This window comes from Giraffa tippelskirchi, chromosome 4 (genome assembly GCF_054371585.1).
Source record: "Giraffa tippelskirchi isolate mGirTip1 chromosome 4, T2T-mGirTip1v1.2.pri, whole genome shotgun sequence".
In the NCBI taxonomy this organism is placed as follows: domain Eukaryota; kingdom Metazoa; phylum Chordata; class Mammalia; order Artiodactyla; family Giraffidae; genus Giraffa; species Giraffa tippelskirchi.
The window spans coordinates 193,593,866-193,615,724 of NC_137278.1; the positions used below are offsets into that span (position 1 = coordinate 193,593,866).

The 21,859-nt window shown below is 34.0% G+C and overlaps 1 protein-coding gene across 5 annotated transcripts; it reads left to right on the top strand.

The window, feature by feature from the left end:
• Positions 1–1,518: 1,518 nt before the first annotated feature.
• On the top strand, positions 1,519–18,209 carry KLRK1 (killer cell lectin like receptor K1). Of its 5 annotated transcripts, XM_081587373.1 has the most exons (9): positions 1,519–1,585; positions 6,113–6,358; positions 7,086–7,129; positions 10,561–10,668; positions 14,208–14,300; positions 14,496–14,531; positions 15,132–15,283; positions 15,584–15,687; positions 17,248–18,209. In XM_081587373.1, the coding sequence occupies exons 4-9, from the start codon at positions 10,563–10,565 to the stop codon at positions 17,363–17,365; spliced, it is 609 nt and encodes a 202-aa protein (XP_081443499.1). In that variant the 5' UTR covers positions 1,519–1,585; positions 6,113–6,358; positions 7,086–7,129; positions 10,561–10,562; the 3' UTR covers positions 17,366–18,209. The 5 variants fall into 5 exon arrangements, with proteins under 5 accessions (XP_081443499.1, XP_081443500.1, XP_081443501.1 ...); XM_081587374.1 differs by lacking the exon at positions 6,113–6,358 and having other exon boundaries at positions 1,531–1,585; XM_081587375.1 differs by lacking the exon at positions 1,519–1,585 and having other exon boundaries at positions 6,115–6,381.
• The last annotated feature ends 3,650 nt before the right edge of the window (positions 18,210–21,859 follow it).

A 21,859-nucleotide genomic window follows, 5' to 3' on the forward strand; every position in this document is an offset into this window, starting at 1 on the left:
ACTATAGCAAATAGATTGATATTAAACAAAACAAAACAAAAATGAACTTAGCATGGGCTAAGTTAATGCAATGAAAACATTTCTTTGTTGAAGAAATGACCCTTTGGTAGAATTGTTTAATTTTTAAATTATAGAAGGCTTCAACTAAGATGGGGCTAAGGAATTATTTATCCATTACTAACTCAGGAAACCGTGCTCATCAATATTAGTTGCCAAGATGGTGATCTAGTCTCTTCCTCTTCCTGCTGAAGTATACATTCAAGATTTATGAAATTCCTGCCTTGTGTTCATTCTACTACAATGTAGTGGTTGACTTTATATGTGCCTTGCCAAGTATGTAACACCTAGCTGTGTTCTGAATTTGTATTAGGTTCTGAATAATTATTTCTTCAAGTGTGTTTGCCGATCTTTCACTTTGTCACTGGGCATTTCACTTCTGCTCCAACATGCCCTTGAGTATCCAGACTCAACTCTGTTTCTTCCAGTCAGGTTTATTTACTTCATTGCTCTTGTTATGAATTTTAGAATCTTCTTTTCCTGTCTTGTCGATTCAAACACATTTATGAAAATGTCAAGACTACAAAAGTTTCTGTTGGTCATGGTCATACTGTTTATGCTTGCATTTCCAGGCAACTGTCCACCAAACACCCCTGACCACATCCAGTTTTAGTATCACACCTTGAGATGAGTATCCTGCCCTGAGGACAGCTTCCCACCACAAAGTTTCACTGTGGCCTCACCACCTCCGCCCCTTATTGTACACAGGAAGAGCTTAACACAGGCTCAGTCATATAAGCCAGACTGTACCTTACTGGCCAAGAAGGCCTGTTGATTAACTGTAGTGGTTATTCTCACTTAACAAATTTAATTTTGAAGAGCTTGTTGAAGTGGCAGTGGTTACTCTCAGATGACTTGAACCCAAGCTGTTTGCAAAGCATTGTAAATTTCTATCTCCAGTAGTTTTAAAATGTCAGATAGATATGTCCCTATGAAACCTATGCATGTATTTTTGTAGTCAAATTACTCCATCTGCATAAATTCATTTTGTTGGTCTAATAAAATGCCATTTATTAGAAAGTATGTCTTCTGAAAGCAATGTCGTATACTTCTGCAATTTCACATATCACTGAAATATCACTACTGTTCAGCACATCCTCAATAAGTGATCCATGATGACTGGTACAGGGTTAATGTATGCTGAGCATTGAGAAAGATGTTGGAATTTCATTATACATACTATCTCTTTACACAAGTAAGTCTTTAAATGTCCTCCCTGCCTTTTCATTTTTTTAGCTCACCTTCCTGACTCAGAACATATCTCTTTAAAAATCCTTACAGACAGATGTTGACTGGACTTTTGTGGTGATCATTTTGCAATATATATGAATATTGAATCATTGTTATACTTTTGAAACTAATATAATGTTATATGCTAATCGTACTTTAATTAATAAATTAATGAAAATTTGTTTGCCCTCTACCTTAAAAAAAAAAGACTCCTTTTCTCACTCAGTTTACAGAGGGAGCTTTACATGTGACACGGCACTCCTCAAGCTTACTTTGTCTCTTTCCAGAAACTGTTCTTGTAAGTATGTTTTTCTGAGTTTTCTGCAGGACTCTAAGTTCTTATTTGAAATAAACAAAATGAGTAGACTATTCAGATGTTCTGTTTCTACTTTATTTTTATCTTTTTCTTGGTCTTTTATTTAAAAGACACATCAGTTAAACCTAAAGCTGCTAACATAAAAAATAACCCTTCAAGTAAGTGTGATTTAGATTTCCCCATAAAAAAACCCACATTCATTTCCTTTTATAAACCAAATATTTTTTAAAATGTGGTTTTAAGAAAATGTCTGCCTATATTTCTTATGTAGAGGTCTAGCTTTATTCTGTAGCATTGGCAATGGAAAATGTGGATTAGCTGAAAAGAATATTGGTCAAAGACTATCAGAAGATAACTATATTTTTCCCTCAATGTGTTTTACAGTCACTTGTTTTGTTTATTCTTGAAATTATTTCACACTTTCTTTTCCATTTTTCTATCACCTACACTAAAATGTAATCTCTATTACAAGGCAAGAAATTTTTCCTAGATTATTTAACATTCTCAAGGTTTAGAAAAGCATCTAGCAAATAGCTGTCACTAAATATATATATATATATCGAATAAAATTATTTATTGTTCAAGTTGAAACATACTACCAAATTTTCTTTCCTTCTTTTCTCAGTATATTGTTAAAAATTTTGAGTTTTACAACCTTTCATTTCCTTATAATTTACAGTGCTTTGTTATCTTATTTTATATTTTATCTCAGTGTTTCAAATAATGAAATGAATGAAATGAAAATAAATAAAATGTATACTGAATCAATCTTATGAATTGATATCATTTTTCATGTATTTGCTTATTTTTATGCACACCAGGTTATGATTTAAGTTCCTAATTCTGCATATGATGTACATATGGCAGAATATATATATCCACATTTGGGTATTTATACTGGTTTAAAAATTCACAGCAGTAATTATTTAATAGTACCTCATTTTCTACTTTATCTACAACGCTACCTAATCTATTTTTTCAGTGATACACACATGACTTCTTCTTGTCTGTATCTTTTCTCTTTCAGTTTGCCTGATTTGTTTATGTTCTCATGTCATTTTGTTGTGATGAACATAGCTTTAGCAAAAGTCTTGATATCTAGTAGAAAAAGACCATTATTTTTTTTTCTTCTTCAATAGTGACAGGTCTACTCTTGGACTTTTCATTAATGAACATAGCATAACAGGGGATATTAACTGGAAGTGAATTTAACCTCTAAAATATTTTAGGATTAATTGGCATATTTATTAGACCCAGTGGTCCTATTAAAATTTAGCTGTGTTTGAAAATTTTTATATAAAATTATAGAATAAGTTCTATATAGATCTTGTCTATTTCTGTTAGATTTGCTCATAAGTATCTAACAATGTTTCTATTGTGGCTGTTAATTAATTGTTTCTGTTTATTATTGACCTTTAGTATAAGAGAATTTACAAATTAATGTTACATTCAGTTATACTAATATGATTTCTATTAATTAGTCATTAAATTATTTTTATATTCTATGTGGATAATTATATGATCAGCAAAAATTTTTTTAAGTCCTTATCTTTTAAATTTTCTGTGGTGGTCTTAAGTATGCTGGAGAATCTCCTCAATGATATTGAAAAGAAGTGGTATTATCATCACTTTGTCGTAATGATTTTCTAAAAATCTACTAATACCTTGAGGTTAAGAATGATGTTTATCAAATTCAGGGCTGCCAGGGGGAAGGGATAGTTAGGGGGTTTGGGGAGATCATTATACACACTGCTATATTCAAAGTGGATAACCAACAATGATCTATTGTATATTACATGAAACTCTACTCAATGTTTTGTGTCAGCTTGGATAGGAGGGGTGATGTGGGAGAAAATGGGTGCATGTATATGTATGGCTGAGTCCCTTTGCTATTCACCTGAAACTACCACACCATTGTTAATTGGCCATACTCTAATACAAAATAAAAGTTTAAACTGTGAAAAAAAAAAGAATGTATATATAGATTCTGGTATATATACTAAAGACTGTTTTATCATGAAAAGTTGTTGAATTATAATAAGCATGCATTCCATCTTGATGCAATCATATTCTTTTATTTCTGCAATCTATTGTTTGTAGCATTTTATTTAACATTCTTCGGAAAGAGAATTATTACAAACGTGAAATAAACTGAATTTGGTCATCTATATGCTAAGCAGTTTTACACAGTGTTTGATATGACTTGGGACTGTTTTAGAATCTTGTAACAAATTCATAAATAAGATTAACTTTTCCTTTTTCTATTAACACATTTTCATTTAATTTGGAAATCAATGTAGCTCTAGTTGTAGTGAAAAAATAGCAACAAATCCTTTTCCCCATATAGTTTAGAAAACTTTGTATAATTTATAATGAAAGTCCTTGAAAGTTAATTTCTCTTTCCTATAAAACTATTTGAAGTTTGTGCTATCCATACAGAAATTTTTAAAGTCGTGTATTGATTTCATAAAAATAGCTAGAGCTTTATCAAATTTTGCAGAGTTTACTTTTACTTATGTTAATTTTATCTCACACATTTTGTACATAGCAAATAGTTACAGTGCCTATGTAACTGCTCTATTAACTACAAATTATCTCCTGATAATTATCTCTTACTTATTCAATAGACTGTGGATTTACTGGTTGAAGTTCTGTTTTTACAAGCACATGTTCAGTGGGACAACAGACTGGTTCCAAAATGGGAAAGAAGTACGTCAACACTGTACATTGTCACCCTGCTTATTTAACTTATATGCAGAGTACATCATGAGAAATGCTGAGCTGGATGAAGCACAAGCTGGAATCAAGATTGCCAGGAGAAATATAAGTAACCTCAGATATGCAGATGACACCACCCTTATGGCAGAAAGCAAAGGAGAACCAAAGAGGCTCCTGATGAAATTGAAAGAGGAGAGTAAAAAAAGTTGGCTTAAAAGTCAACATTCAGAAAAGTAAGAACATGACATCCAGTCCCATCACTTCATGGCAGATAGATGGGGAAACAATGAAAACAGTGACAGACTACATTTTTGGGCTCCAGAATCACTGCAGATGGTGACTGCAGCCATGAAATGAAAAGATGCTTGCTCCAGAAGAAAAGCTATGACCAAGCTAGACAGCATATTAAAAAGCGGAGATGTTACTTTGCCAACAAAGGTCCATATAGTCAAGGTTATAGTTTTTCCAGTAGTCATGTATGGATGTGAGAGTTGGACTATGAAGAAAGCTGAGCACTGAAGAATTAATGCTTTTGAATTGTGGTGTTGGAGAAGACTCTTGAGAGTCCCTTGGACAGCAAGGAGATCTAACCAGTCCATCCAAAAGGAAATCAGTCCTAAATATTCATTGGAAGGACTGATGCTGAAACTGAAACTCCAATACTTTGGCCCCCTGATGTGAAGAACTGACTCATTTGAAAAGACCAGATGCTGGGAAAGATTGAAGGCAGGAGAAGGGGACAACAGAGAATGAGATGGTTGGATGGCATCACAGACTCTATGGTCATGAGTTTGAGCAAGCTCCAGGAGTTGGTGATGGACAGGGAAACCTGGCGTGCTGCAGGCCATGGGGTCGCAAAGAGTTGGACATGACTGAGTGACTGAACTGAACTGAACTGAACTGTTCAGTGAGAGCTCATAAAAATGACTCTTTTTTTTAAGTTATTTTCCTTTGGAATATATATTTTTGTTTTTTTCTTCAAATTGCCCCATCTCATTTATAATAACAATAAAGATAATGATAGCTACTATTCTATAGAATATAATATTATAAAGAGGTACAAAGAGTCCAACTTTCATTAAAACTTACTCTAAATAAATTTTTATCTTAGAATAGTCTTTAATATAAAAAGTACAAAAAATAATACAAAGAGTTCCCATAACCCATTGTCCAGGTTCTCTTACTATTGGCAGCATATATTAGAATGGTGCTTTTTTCACAGTAAATAAACTGATGTTGATATTAAAGAAACTACTTTATTCATATTTCTTTAGTTTTTACTTAATGTCATTTTTCTGTTCCATTATTCCATCCAGGACACCATCTAATGTTTATTATATTTAGTTATTCAGTCTCTTTAAACTCCTTTTGAATGTCACAGTTTGATTGTCATTATTGCTTAATGAAATGTCATCATTTCTTAAATATAAATTATAAATTTATAATTTATAGCAGAAGTTATAAATAGCTAAAAACCAGAGCATTAAGGCATTAGTTGATTTTTGTTGCTATTCTGGTAAGAGAGTTGGTGCTATTGTTCTGAGCAACAGAGAGGTGGTGTTCAGAAGGAAAAAAGAGAAAAGAGCCCTACTTATGAGCAGAGATAGACCTGAGTCACTCACATACATAGAAAATGAAATATGGGATGTAAGTTGATAATTATTTACACTAGGCATGTGATGATTCATCATAGAATTTTTATTTTGTATACACTTTCTATTTTCATCATTAAAAAGTCATGTGTATGCATACATACAAATGTTGGTATAATCAAAGCTGTGGTTTCTCCAGTAGTCATGTACAGATGTGAGAGCTGGACCATAAAGAAGGCTGAGCACTGAAGAATTGATGCTTTCAAACTGTGATGCTGGAGAAGACCCTTACAAGTCTTTTGGTCTGCAAGGAGATCAAACCAACCCTGCATATTCATTGGAAGGCTGTTGCTGAAGTTGAAGCTCCAATACTTTGGCCACCTGACGCGAAGAACTGACTCATTGGAAAAGAATCTGATGCTGGGAAAGATGGAAGGCAAAAGAAGTGCGTGGCAGACAATGAGATGGGTACATAGCATCATCTACTCAATTGACATGAATTTAAGCAAACTTGGGGGATAGTGGAGGACAGAAGAGAGTGGTGTGCTGCAGTTCATGGGGTTTCAAAGAGTCAGACACAACTTAGGGACTGAACACCAACAACAACATGTACACACATATGTATACATACACATACGCGTTTAGGTATATATACCTATATATGTATCTATGTATTAACAGTATATATATGAAAGCTATCTCTCTATGGTTTCGGCTTATATGATACAGCACAATTAAGTCCACTCAAACAAAATGATTAAGAAGTTTAATTTTTCACAAAGTGATTAAGAAGTTTAATTTTTTTTCCTTTTTTTTCCCACCCACTACTTACAACCACATTTTATAACAAATTATTCACTTTTGGAAAAAATTCAGAAAGTAATTCTATTATCCCATCATTTGTTTCTTAAACCTCTGGCTATGTGTTATCACTGAATTTACCACTTTTAAGTCATAAAATGATGTTAGAACCTAACATTCATTCCATCAAAAAGGGAAATATTCTGTGCAATAAGAGGCGGAAGTACTGTGGTTTGTGTGGTGCTTTTTCAACATAAAGATGAGATGAGAAAAGCACCTATCGTATCTTTCTTCAGGGATCAAAATTGAGTGGATATCATTAGTGTCATTTTTAAATGGGGAACTCAGGACATGTCTGTTTTTTTTTTCAGGAGGCTCTTATCCACAAGAATCAGGATCTTCTTTCTCTGATCAGGTGTGTGTCTGTGTGCGTCTCTCTGTGTGTTTCTAACAGCTATTGTTCAAGGTATCAGAACTCTTGAGGTTTTAACCTCAAGAAAGTTTCTAAAAATATGCTGTATGGTAATTCTTGTTGTTCCTTAAATGTTTGAATTGACTTACTGAAGGCAAGGAATACTTATTACTTCTGAGGTATATTCTTTTTCACTTTATATAATGATGGATAAGTAGAATATACTTATTGAAGAATCAGAAGTTATGATGTTGCTATAAGATGACGTTTTCAAATAAAGCTAAAAGAGTAAACCTTTACTTTTGGGACTAGAGAACTGAATTTCAATTTAAAATTTCACACACGAATTTTCTACTCTTGTTCAAGTCACTTACCCTATGTGACATACAACCTTACTTGCAAAAAGGAAACAAATTATTTTTGTTGTTTCCAACAATTATGATCAAATATAAAACAACTTTTTAAAAAATCTAAGCATTATGCATATTTATTCAACGCATTTTGTGTGAGAGCTATGCTAGACAATGTTAAGATATTAATATATAAACAAATGTGAGATTAGTTTTGTTAATGATGATGATGGTGACAACTTGTAAATGATGGCAATGATATGGACAGAAACTCAAATAAAGCATACTAGGAAAAATCATTCAATAAAAGTTTATATATCCTACCCAGATTTACCTTGCAAAGAAAACAATTCCCACCATATCCTAGTGTAGGTGAATTAAAAGCAACTATTACATTTTTTAACAGTTTGAAATGGTTATTTTTTATTTTCTAGTAAGGGAAAATTTAAAAGTTAATGTTACTTGATTTTATATGAATTCTCATTTCCATTCTTTCCTTTGTTTAATATCTGCATGCATGAACTTTTTCTGTATTCTCACTTTTCTAATCTAAATATATCAACTTACCACAAGGAGAGAAAACTAGGTACTTTCCATATAAATGGAGTTTACTCTTTCTGTATAATTTTAAAATACCCAGAATTTGATACAAACATATAAGTCACAGAAAAGCAATTTACTTTGAATCACTTATGTTCACATTACATTTTAAATCAAGGCTTCAAAATCTTGAAAGCTTTTTTCCCCCTTCATTAACTAACAAAGTAATGTATCTCACAATTTGCTGCTGCTGCTGCTAAGTTGCTTCAGTTGTGTCCGACTCTGTGCGACCCCATAGATGGCAGCCCCCCATGCTCCGCCATCCCTGGGATTCTCCAGGCAAGAACACTGGAGTGGGTTGCCATTTCCTTCTCCAATGTGAGGCAGCCTAAAATAATAACAGCTTTAGGATTTAGAGTTAGAATTGAATTTTAATCAAGCTTTTACCAGTCTCTAGCTTAGATCTGGGACAATCCACAGCCTCTGTGGACTTAAGTTTCCTTTTCTAGTAAAAAGAGATAAAAAACATGTCATATTCACCTTAATGGATCTCTGTGATATTCAACTCAAGTGACATAAATTTGAAAATGTTTCTTAAACTAAAAATATTATAAATTACTCATAAGTGGTAGCATTATATTAAGTAAGCAGTATGACTTTGGCCACCTCTAAGATTTAATTTCTTCAACCATAAAATACTCTTACCTTATTCACACATTTAATAATAAAGTTTGCTACATTACATATTATGTGAAAGTCTCTGTCTTTCATTTGTGTCTGACTCTTTGTGACCCTATGGACTGTAGCCCACCAGAATCCTCTGTCCATGGAATTCTCCAGGCAGGAATACTGGAGCAGGTTGCCATTTTTTTCTCCAGGGGGTCTTCCTGACCCAGGGATCAAACCCAGGTCTCCGTCATTGCAGGCAGGTTCTTTACCATCTGAGAAAATAATGTTTTAGTTTAATTTTACATGTAAAAGTTAATTTGTATTAGCATTTCATTTATAAAGAGGCTTTTACATATTCAGTAATGATTACTATTCAAAAAGAAAGAAAAAATGATTTTTCACTTTCTTTGTTCAGAGGTGAGAGTCTTTGCTTATCTTTATCCTAAAATTTTAGAGCCTATTTTATTGTTTGTAAGTCCTTCACTATAAAGAATATTAGATACACTAGTACATACTCTTTACTACATGATTTACATTATTGACACTAGATGTATATTATTTCCTTTCACTTTTTAAAAGATCCACACAAGACTGTGTTAATATTGTTTGTCTTCCTTCATCCAAACTCCTCCCCTTTTCTTTCTCTTTCTTTCTTTTCTTCCTGCAATTTGTGAAGTTATTAACTTAGTAAATGTGGCTTTGTGAATCACACAAATGTCTAACTCCTTAGAAACCAGTCTTTTTCATGATACACTGTCTTTATTTTAATGTTATATTTCATTAGAACACATTAGTGCTTTAATAGTGCATAGGATCTTGCTAGAGATATTTTGCCATAGCATAAATATACTTTTGTTTATATCAGTTCAGTTCAGTTCAGCCGCTCAGTTGGGTCTGACTCTTTGCAACCCCATGGCCTGCAGCATGCCAGGCCTCCCTGTCCATCACCAACTCCTGGAGTCTACCCACATCCACATCCATCGAGTCGGTGATGCCATCCAACAATCTCATCCTCTGTCGTCCCCTTCTCCTCCCAACTTCAATCTTTCCCAGCATCAGGGTCTTTTCAAGTGAGTCAGTTCTTCACATCAGGTGGCCAAAGTTTTAGAGTTTCAGTTTCAGCATCAGTCCTTCCAATGAATATTCAGGGCTGATTTCCTTTAGGATGGAATTGTTGGATCTCCTTGCAGTCCAAGGGACTCTCAAGAGTCTACTCCAACACCACAATTCAAAATCACCAATTCTTCAGCGCTCAGGTTTCTTTATAGCCCAACTCTTACATCCATACATGACTACTGGAAAAACCATAACTTTGACTAGACGGATCTTTGTTGGCAAAGTAATGCCTCTGCTTTTTAATATGCTGTCTAGCTTGGTCATAGCTTTTCTTCCAAGGAGTAAGCTTCTCTTAATTTCATGGCTACAGTCACCATCTGCAGTGATTTTGGAGCCCCCAAAATAAAGTCTGCCACTGTTTCCACTGCTCCTCCATCTATTTGCCATGACGTGATGGGACCAGATGCCATGTTCTTTGTTTTCTGAATGTTGAGCTTTAAGCCAATTTTTTCGCTCTCCTCTTTCACTTTCATCAAGAAGCTCTTTAGTTTTTCACTTTCTGCCATAAGGGTGGTGTCATCTTCATATCTGAGGTTATTGATATTTCTCCCAGTAATATTGATTCTAGCTTGTGTTTCATTCAGCCCAGCATTTGTTTATATCACAAAGTATAAAAATCTTAAGGTAACACAGAATAAAAGTAATTTGATGTTATGCTTTAAAAAGGATATGAATGGAAATGCCAACTTAAATTTTAAACATTTATGAGCTGAGTGGCAGAAAGACCATGACATAGTGGCTTGAACTGTTTTTCTCCAGAGATGGGTGAATCTCATACTTATGCCAGTGAACGAGTAAAGTCTGGTGCTTCTAAACGGTGTCAAAAGAGACCATGTACATTAACCACAAGCCAACGTGGAGAAAACCGTAAGTCCTATGTTCCATTTGTCTCTCTCAGTATGCTGAGGTGAATCTTAGAAACTGTGACTAAATTGATGATAAGCATTCAGTTTATTTTACCTTCATGAAGAAAGCAGAAATGAGATTCTATCTCATAGGCTATATGGTCTTCCCTGGTAGCTCATATGCTATTGGAATATATAATAAAATTTAGCAGGAACTGTTGTGTTTAGGATCTTTTCATGCCCTAAAAATGATGAAATCATCATAATAACAAAGACAGTAGTTTCTAAGGGATTGCTGAACAACTAGACTTGTGTGTTTGTGTGTTCAGTCACTCTTTGCAACCCCATGGACTGTAGCCTGCCAGGCACCTCTATGCATGGAGTTTTCTAGGGAAGAATACTGGAGTGGGTTGCTCCAGGGGTCCAGGGGATCTTCCTGAGCCAGGGATTAAACCTGGGTCTCCTGCATTGGCAGACAGATTCTTTATCACTGAGCCACCTGGGAAGCCATGAAAAACTAGCCTTAATGAGAAGTAAATAGAAATGGAAAACAGAAGGGAAATATCAAATTTCCTTTAGTTATGTCCTTAAACATTATGGAGGAGATGACTTGACCACTATTCGCAGAAATGTTTCTGAGTGGTGAAGGTATGCACTCTTAACCAAGCCAGAATATCATGAAAAATAAAGCCTGAGATAGCTTACACAAAAGGAAAAACAACAGGTTACTCTCACCTATAAATTTTGATTAAATGTTAAAAATAGATTATCAAATAACATCATTTTACAATTATTAATTATAGGAATGAAACTGTGTCCTAGGTAATAATCAAAGTGGAAAGATTGTATGACCGTATACATAATGCTGAAAAGGTTTCAGATAAAAATCGATATGAATTCTTAATTAAAAAGAACTTAATTTTAAAAACCTCTAAAATATAAGTACTGCCTTTGATATATTTTTTCGAAAGCTACCATTATGCTTATTGCTAAATGGCAGCAGCATTTTCATTGTAGTTAGAAAAAAGATGAATTTTCATTATCATTACTGTTGAGTAATATTGATTGTTTTGCTGGTGTTAACATGAATTAACAAGAAAAGGAAGAGGTAAATGATATAAAATTGGAGTTAAAAGGCAAAATTAATATTATTTGAAAAAATTATGTGATTTAAAATATTTTTTAAGCCTTCACCTAAAATATTACAAACAATAAGTGTATCTAGTAAGTGGACTTGACTGAAAATAATCAATGGCCTTACTAACTACAAAAACAGGGAAAAAGTGATGAAAAACAAATGCCATATGCATAAAACTAAATATCAGAAAAGAATAGCAGCACACTTTTAAATTGAAAACCGTAGAAGTAAACTTACTCATTGAAAACTGTACCGGTGAACATAAAATAAGACATGTGTAATAGAAATAGAAAATATTCAAGGATAAAAGACAACATTTTAAAAATGTAAATTATCTCTCCACATTAAAGGAGAAGGGGATGACAGAGGATGAGATGGTTGGATGGCATCACCAACTGGATGGACTTGAGTTTGAGCAAGCTCTGGGTGTTGGTGATGGACAGGGAAGCCTGGCGTGCTGCACGCAGTCCATGGGATCACAAAGAGTCGAACACGACTGAGCGAATGAACTGAATTGAATTTATACACTTACTGTTATTCTATGGAAAAACCATTGTATTATATTTTTAAACTGACAGGTTCTTGGAAAGCTGATATTAAAATTATTAAGGCACATATGGGGCTTCCTTAGTGGCTCAGACGGCAAAGAATCAACCTGCTAATGAGGAAGACCTGGGTTCAGTCCCTAGCTTGGGAAGATTTCCTGGAGGAGGGCATGTCAACTCACTCTAGAGTTGCCTGGAGAATCCCCATGGACAGAGGAGCCTGGTGGGCTACCTACAGTCCATGGGGTTGCAGAGCCCGACACGACTGAGCGACTAACCACAAAGCATATATGAAATGTAATGATGTGGAAAATCATCTGAAAAACGAAATGTAGTATTATATTGTGTCCACTAATACTCAAGTATCTTACATATTAGAAAATTTTACATATTGTTTAAATGGAAAATAGAATAAAAATTATAGGAATAAATGCAGGTACAAATTGGAATATATTATATGCTAAAGGTAGTGTTTCATATCAATGAGAACACATTGATTTATTGAGCAAATGTTAGAAAAATTCAGTGTCCACTTGGAAAATAAATTTTTTATGTTTAGCTCCTACATAACTTGGTAAACAGACACACACACACACACACACACCCCTACCAAATAAACCAAATACAAAAGGAAACCACAAAATATCACAAAGGAACATAGGCATAACATATTTTATAAACTCAGAATAATGAAGACATTTTTATTCACATCAGAAAAAGCATAAACCATAAAATAATGTTTGATTAAGTCAACCATTACCCATTTTGACATCACAAAAGTATCATATGTAAAGTTAAAACAGAAATGGTATCTGGGACATGTATTTGCAAAGCATGTGGCATGAAGTGAATTAATAATTTTAACCTGAAAAGAAACAGACCAGACATAGAAGTCTCAGAGTAATTTTTTTAAAAAAAGCATTATTTAACCTCATGAAAAAATGTTTAATCTTATTCATAACAGGAAAAACAAAGTTAGATTTTAAAAATAATACTGTGTATCAGATATATATATACTTAAAATGTAGAGAAATAGAAATATTTGGTGTGAAGGAAAGTGTGAGGAAACAGGCTTTTGAATGCTACATAAATTGGCGTGGCTTCTTTGGACGAAACTTTCAATCATTATAAAAATTGAAAAAGCATGTGCCCTTTGATTAATTTCCCCTAGGGAGGTAATCGAAAAACATGCACAGATATATGTGAAATATTACTCATTCATTATATCTAAAAGCAAAAACTAAGAAATCATTTAAGTATGTACTGGGAAAAAAACAAACATCTGCCAATAATTAGATTTTTGCCCATATACTAATGAAACACAATGCAAGAAGCTAATTTTTTTTTTTTTAATTGACAACTTTGTAAGACATAATATGGAGTAATCACCAGGATATTTTCTTAATGTTTCCAGAATATTTTGTGTACTTCCTTAAACATGTGCTTTTAAAAGAGAGTTGATGATTCATGTCAATGTATGGCAAAAACTATTACAATATTGTAAAGTAATTAGCCCCCAACTAAAATAAATAAATTTATGTTAAAAAAAAAGAGAGTTGAAGGAAACTGTCTGCATTTATTATATCTGTGTGAAAATTTTTAAATTTTTAAAATGATAACTGAGATTTATTCTAATGGAGGACTAGGACTAGGGAACTTGAAGAAAAGGGTAAGAATGGATATTACATTTTTATACCCTTATTTTTAAATAATTTACAAAATACTTGTTTTACCTTTCCTGAGAAAAATAATCGTAGAGAAGAACTGATATCAAGCCTCCCCCTTCAATTAAAAACACTTCTAATATTTAAGATAAACAGAAAGGTAACAGAACCTTTGCTCATCTTTCTCACTCTTTTTTTTTTTTGGCTTTGACAGCATCTCCATTTGTCCTTGCCAGATCCGTTGCTATAGCTATGGGGATTCGTTTCATTGGAATGATAATAATATGCACTGCCATGATCATAACTTGTAAGTAATAATAGAGAAAGTAATTAGCAGCAATATTGTTCTAACCATTGTAATGCATTACTTTGACTAGTATTCAGAGGCACAGAAATATAAACTAGTAATATTGAGTATATTTTTTGTTGAGTTTATACTTTTGCTTAAACTATCAGTTACTAACAATATAAACTCTTTCAATAACTATGATTATTTTAATAGCATTATTCATCCAAGAAGATCCAATTTCTTTGAAAGGTAAGTGAAAATTTTCTGACATTTTGATGCACAAACTGCATGCATCTATACATGAGTACAGGCACATATCTAATGGCATGAACAAGAAAGTGAATATGAAAATGATTAATTCTTGTCCCATAGTTCACTGTAGATGTACTTATTTATAATGAGGAGGTACTTGTAAAAAGTAAAGGACATGGTTTTGGCATCCCTCCCTGTATAAATCTGTAGAGATATGTCCCTGGGCAGGATCATAATGAGTTACTTACCTTGAATTTTAGAGTTGAAATAAAAAAAGTATTTAACCTGTCCAGATAAAATCTGCTCTTATGTTCAGACCGGCTTCTTTGCCCAGGTGGCACTAGTAGTAAAGAACCCACCTGCCAATGCAGGAGACATAAGAGAGATGCAAGTTAGATCCCTGGGGTGGGAAGATCCCTGGAGGAGGGCATGGCAACTCACTCTAGTATTCTTGCCTAGAGAATCCCATGGACAGAGGAGCCTGGCAGGCTACAGTCCATGGAGTCACAAAGAGTGAAACACAACTGAAGAATCTGAGCATGCACACACACATAATGTTCAGACGTGCAGAATTAACAATGTATTCTACCTTTCTAGGCAACTACTGTGGTCCATGTCCTAAAAACTGGATATGTTATAGAAATAACTGCTACCAATTTTTTAATGAGAGCAAAAGCTGGTACCAGAGCCAAGCTTCTTGTATGTCTCAAAATTCCAGTCTCCTGAAGATATACAGCAAAGATGACCAGGTTGAGTATTTGTTTTAATTCCCCTTTCTGTATTTAGTCTTAACATATGAAGTGACTCACTGGAATGTGAACCTGAAACACAAGAGAGGCACTAAGACTCAGATATAACAAACCCAAGTCTTTCTGCATTAGAAATAAGAAAGCACAGAAATTCCAGGTGTTTTGTATGTGGTGTTTAAGTCAGAATTATGCTATTGGAGAGAATCCATCTCCCCCAATGTGTGGGGGGAAATAGTTAAATGACTACGGCCTTGCATTTATGAAATTCTGAACTCTGATTTCATTTGCGGTTTCAAACAGGATTTCTTTAAATTGGTGAAGTCATATCATTGGATGGGACTAGTACAAGTTTCTGCAAATGGTCCTTGGCAGTGGGAAGATGGCTCCATTCTCTCCCCCAACCTGTAAGTTTCCTTACCAATTGGAAGGAAATGTAACATTGTATTTCATGTGATATGGCAACAAGGACTACCTATTTTCCTACTTTGTTATATACTTGGAATTTGAAGCCCTTTGTACATCTTAGAATTGATCTGGGATGGCCTCCTTTCTGTGTTACCCAAGGTTTTACTTTTAACAAAAAAGATTTTTCTCTCTGGAAATACTAAGATCTTGTATCATCTCATTTCAATATTTTTCAGTCTGCAAGTGCAAAATTTCATTTTTGCTAAAAGAAAAACAACTAGCATACCCAAGTTCTGTTTCTGCATATTATTAATATTTGTTGAGTGTGAATCGGTTTCCAGGAACTATGCAAAAATAACTACAGAGGTGAATAGGGCTTAGAGTCTTCAAGAGCGTCACACTTAAGTTAGAGATATAGTTATAAATAAATAGTGTAATCCAGTGTAATCAGTACCCTTGTGAAATGTGATGAGAGTAGGATAGGAAAACAAACACAGAAGTTGAAGAAGCATATGAAAAAAAGTGAGACTTAAAAAATTGAGGCTTTAATGTACATAGATTGAGACCAACTAAGAGCAGTTACTAAAAAACTCTTGATTTTTTTTCCCTACAATGGCTAGTTTTTGCTATATTGACAAAGTTTGTTCTTTTGTCTCTTTAAATACATATACTATCAAACCTTGTAGTTTCATTTTCTCAGTTTCACACTGATGTAGCATCATTACTCTTTCTTCAACTTTCAATTTCCTGCTGGTTCCTTGTAGAAAACAAACCACCATTTATTACATTAATTATATAACTACAAAATATTCAAGATCCTGGGACAAAATAGATATAAAGATACAGCAATCTCTATGTGGACTACCAGGCTTCCCAGAGCGCTACTGGTAAAAAACCTGCCTGCGAGTGCAGGAGACTTAAGAGACGGGTTCAGTCCCTGAGTTGGGAAGATCCCCAGGAGGAGAGCATGGCAACCCACTCCAGTATTCTTGCCTAGAGAATCTCATGGACAGAGGAGCCTGGCAGGCTATAGTTCACGGGTTTGCAAAGAGTCAGACAGGACTGATATGACTTAGCATGCATGCACATGGAATAGCTAAACATACATATGCACACACACTTTTATATGTATATTAGAGGATTTCACAGTTTATTTTTATATTTTTACCAGTAAAATTGCATATATCTGAAGAAGTTTGTTTATTTTTGCACAAAACGAGACATCTGCCAACTTCTAAATTGAATTCTGAATTCATTTCTAAGTATTTGTTTTAATTTTTTTGCTTTCATTTTGACTCACATACATAGATGAAAAGATTTCAGACTTTTCAAATTGACTAATTTCTAACGTACAAAAAATAGTTTATAATAGAATGCAATTTTTACTGTTATTATCTTAGTTGGCTGTATTTTGCATATCTATGAATTAAGAAAGAACACACATGATCCTAAAATCTCCTGAAATGATATTATTTCAGTGTCTATATTTATATATTATTTCATGTTTGTATTTCTTCATTAAAAGCTGTGAATATAATCTATCCTTCTCTCTAATCTAGACTAACAGTGGTTGAAATGCAGAATGGAACCTGTGCAGTCTATGGCTCAAGTTTTAAAGCTTATACAGAAAATTGCTTAACTCCAAACACATACATCTGCATGCAGAGAATTGTGTAAAAGCTTATAATTAATAAAATATGAAGCATTCAAAGACTCAAAAGCCATTCTCTGAGTGTTTTCAGAGAATGCTCACAAGAACAGTTCTTTTTGTGTTCAAGAAGAACACACATACACTTCTTGAAGAAAACTTTAAGAAGCAAATTCTATATATTTTGCAAGTATGGCATATAAAATTTTTTTGCAGGGAATAAAAACCAATAGACAAAGACGAAAAGGTACACATATACAATGGAATAATACTCAGCCATAAAAAGAACAAAATAATACCATTTGTGGCAACATAAATGGGCCTAGAGATTGTCATACTGAATGAAGAAAGAAAATTATTGTATTAAATAGCTTATTTTTGGAATCTAAAAAATAAATGATATAAATGAACTTATCTACAAACTAGAAACAGAATTACAGACCTGGAAAATGAATTTATGGTTACCTGGGAGTGGAAGGATACTTAGGGAGCTTGAGATTAACATGTACACACTGCTATATTTAAAATAAATAACCAACAAAATCTACTGGTTAAAAAAATGGAAAGGGGACAGGGGAATGATACAGATGAGATGCGATTGGCCATGTGTTGATAATTTTTCAAGCTAATTGGTGACTCCATGGGGATTTATTACACTATTTCTTCCAGTTTTGTGTATGTTTGAAATTTTCCATAATAAAAAGCTTTCTAAAATTTGTTTTAAAAAATTAAAGCTTGGTGGAGGGTATATGAGATTTCATTTAATTTTCTATATTTGAAATTTTCAAAGTGAAAGTTGAAAAATCAATAAATACACCCTCAAATCTTCAAAGTTCCTCTACAAATTTAATAAAGCATATGACATGTTTGGCAGAAGTTGAATTATTCCTTGCAATAAGAATATGGTACTAATTGCTACAAAACTTAGAAAATAAATAGTTGAATTTGAAGGAGACTTACAAGGCTCCTAGGGAAAAAGATTACACCTGAGTTGAAACCTGTTGAATGTCTAGAAGTTGTCTGGGCAAGTCATTAGGGTACCAGAATTCTTGGCAAATGAAATGCTACATGCAAACATGTAGACGTAAGAAGAGTCTGTGACTAGGGAAAGCTGGTTTGGTGGAAGCAGAATGATAGAGAAGACGAGGAACATAAGATATGGTGGAGAGAGAAGCAGAGTAATAACTCGTAATAACTTTGTATTTTATTCTCTATTCTCAAGGTAATTACTCTTTGTGTGCTTTATGAAGGGCATTAAGAAGTGGGTTGAACAGCATTTTAGGTGGAAATTAGTATAAAATACCATGGAGAAAACTACTTATTTTCTACATAGCCAATCAAGGGCTGAGGAATGTCTTAGTTCAACTTAAGTTTTTAAATTATTGCCTGAGTTTGTATAATAGGCACCACCCAGAATTAAGGAAATGGCAACCCATTCCAGTATTCTTGCCTGGAGAATCCCGTGGGCAAAGGAGCCTGGCTAGCTACAGTCCATGAGGTTGCAAGAGTCAGACATGACTTAGTGAGTAAACCACCACCAACATTCAGGCATGTTTGCTTTAAGATTTTATTATTAAATTTTGAAGTCATAAAAAGCATGCAAAAATGCACATATGTTTGCTTTCTGTTTCTGGAACAAAGGAAGGGAAATTATTAAGTTCCACTGAAACTAACAACAAAGAAGTTTTATGATATAGTGTATACAGTTTAGAGAAAGCACTGCTAAACAACAATGGTAAAAACACTGTGGAAACTCAGAATTTAGTGAAAATGAAAACCCTAAGAGCAAAGCAACCACAGAAACTAGCTTTCATTCTGAGGGTTTTTAATAATCTTGGGGAACCTTAGTTTCTGGTTTGATGGTTGTGATGAAGCGCTGGAAACAAGCAATAAAGTTCAGGGGCCACCTAACTAAAGGATTAAATACAAGTTTTCTTTCTAAACCTGGGACCTTCAAAGGCTGCAATCTCATATTGTTGTTGTTGTTGTTTAGTCAATAAGTCATTTCCAACTCTTTTGCAACCCCATGGACTGTGTAGCCTGCCATGCTCCTCTGTCCATGGGATTTCCCAAGCAAGAATACTGCAATGGGTTGCCATTTCCTTCTCAGGGGATCTTTCTGACCCAGGGATCAAACTCGTGTTTCTTACATCTTCTGCATTGGCAAGCAGATTCTTTACCACAAGCCACCAGGGAAGCCCAATCTCATATACTGAATAAAAAATAAAACTTGTATTTCAGGAAATAGTAACAAGGATCCTTGCTAGTGAAGCAAATCAGAATGTCACCCGAAAATATGCCTCTTTGACGTGAAAACCATTTTGAGCTAAAAATAATTAAGAAGTAACTTGAAATCACTACCTCAAATATATCTGCACCCTATTTTCATAGCATGGTTATTCAAAAAACCAAGACATGGATACAACCTAAGTGTCTGTCAACCACCAAACAAATGAGTGCATAAAGAAAGTGTGATACATAAACAAGGGAATACTATTCAGGTATATAGAGGAAGGAAATCTTGTCATTTGCCACAACATCAGTGGACCTGGAATAAGCCAGACACAGACAAACCCTGTATGATCTCAGTTCTAGGTGGAATCTAAAAAAGCCAACTTCATAGAAACAAAGAGTTCAATCATGGTTGCCAAGGCCTAGGGGGAGGGGAAAATGGGAAGATGTTGGTCACAGGTACAAATTTCCACTTATAAGATGAGTATGTATAAAACAGATAACTAACGAGAACATACTGTATAGTACAGGGAGCTCTACTTAATACACTGTGGTGATCTGAATGGGAAGGAAGTCTAAAAAGAAGGGGATTTATGTATATGTGTGGCTGATTCATTTTGCTGTCCAGCAGAAACTAACACAACATTGTAAAGCAACTATACTCTAATAAAATTAATTTTAAAAAGTAAAATAAAAAAATATATAAGATGAATAAGTTCTGGGGATTTGCTATACAAGTTGGTTGCTAAGAGAATAAATCTGAAATATTTTCACACCATAACAAAAAATAATTGGTGATTATATGGAGTGATACATGTGTTAACTAAGCTTATTGTAGTACTCATTTCATAATATATTTGTGTAAAGCATCACATTGTACACCTTAAATGTATACAACATTATGTAACAATTACATCTCAATAAAACCTGTGAGAAAAAAAAACTGTTGGTGGTTTCCTTTTATCAACTAAACATAACAAAAAACAAACAGGAACAGCAAATACAGAAAACAAGGTCTCTCTACCATTCTTTTTTTCCACGTCAAGTCAGGCTATAAACTCTCATTTGACTGGAAACAGACCCTTTCGCCCACTGACAGCACCAGACAAATCTTAAATCTTATTTCATTACTTTCCTCCCAGATTTTTACCTTCCCACAGTTTGCTGCCCTGCAGAGCTTAAAATTGTTTATCTTTGTTCTAATATCTCTCTACAAATTTATTGTCCTTTGTGATGCTACATAACCTGCACTTCTAAGTCCTCGCTTGTAACTACTCTTCCATTTAGGTTTCCCCCAAGTGATGTGCACTGCATGTGTTAGTAAACTTTTTCTCTTGTTAGTCAGTGTTTGATTCAAGAGACCCACATGAAAACCCAGGATGGATAGAGGTCAAGTTTTGTCTTCCTTGCACTAGTCTTGACCTCTGATGAAAAGAGAAGGTAAAAATTTCCATTGAACATTTGTAATCACAAATCAGCCCTCTTTTTTAGTTTATACATCAAAGCCTGCCTGACCACGAAGCTCAAGAGTATTGTATTCAAAAATTTAATTGAAGTGTTCAAGGTGAATAATGGCCTGCCTACAAACAGTACTAATACCTTTCAGAAGAAAGCAGCTTCAATCCATTTATCAAAAAATTTTGAAAAATAATCTTCCAGATTTCTTGGACAAAGACAAATATTGAAGAGGAGGAGTGGGGAATGATCTAAGAGGGGAAGAGAGAAAACAAATATGATTATATTTTAACATAGAAGTAGTCTAGATAAAGGATATATATGTAAGTGTGTGCATATACTTTTTCAGGTTTTCTTGTGTCAAAATGCAAAGCTAAAAGAAACAAACAAAAAACTCCTTCAGTCATCCTTGAAGTTCCTCTTTCTCTTTCAGACTACATCTAATATATCAGTAAATATGAACACAGCCTTTATTTCTTATCACCTCTGTTACTATCAGACCTGCAGCTATTGATGAATTGCCAAAACTTGATTTTCCTTAAATATTTTTATTTTACCTTAATCTTTGAAAGATATTTTTACTGGATATGGAATATTATTTTGGTAGTTTTTTTGTCATTTTCAAAGTGAAATAGCATTAAATTCTGCCTTCCATTATTTCTGTTAACTGCTTGGATTACTGATGTTCTCTTTCTCTGGCTATTATTGGTATTTTTCTCTTCATCTTTGTTGTCAGCATTTTGACTATAATATGCCTTGTTATGGGCTTCCCTGGTGGCTCAGGGGTAAACAGTCGGCTTGCAATGCAGGAGTCGCAAGAAACACAGGTTCCACAC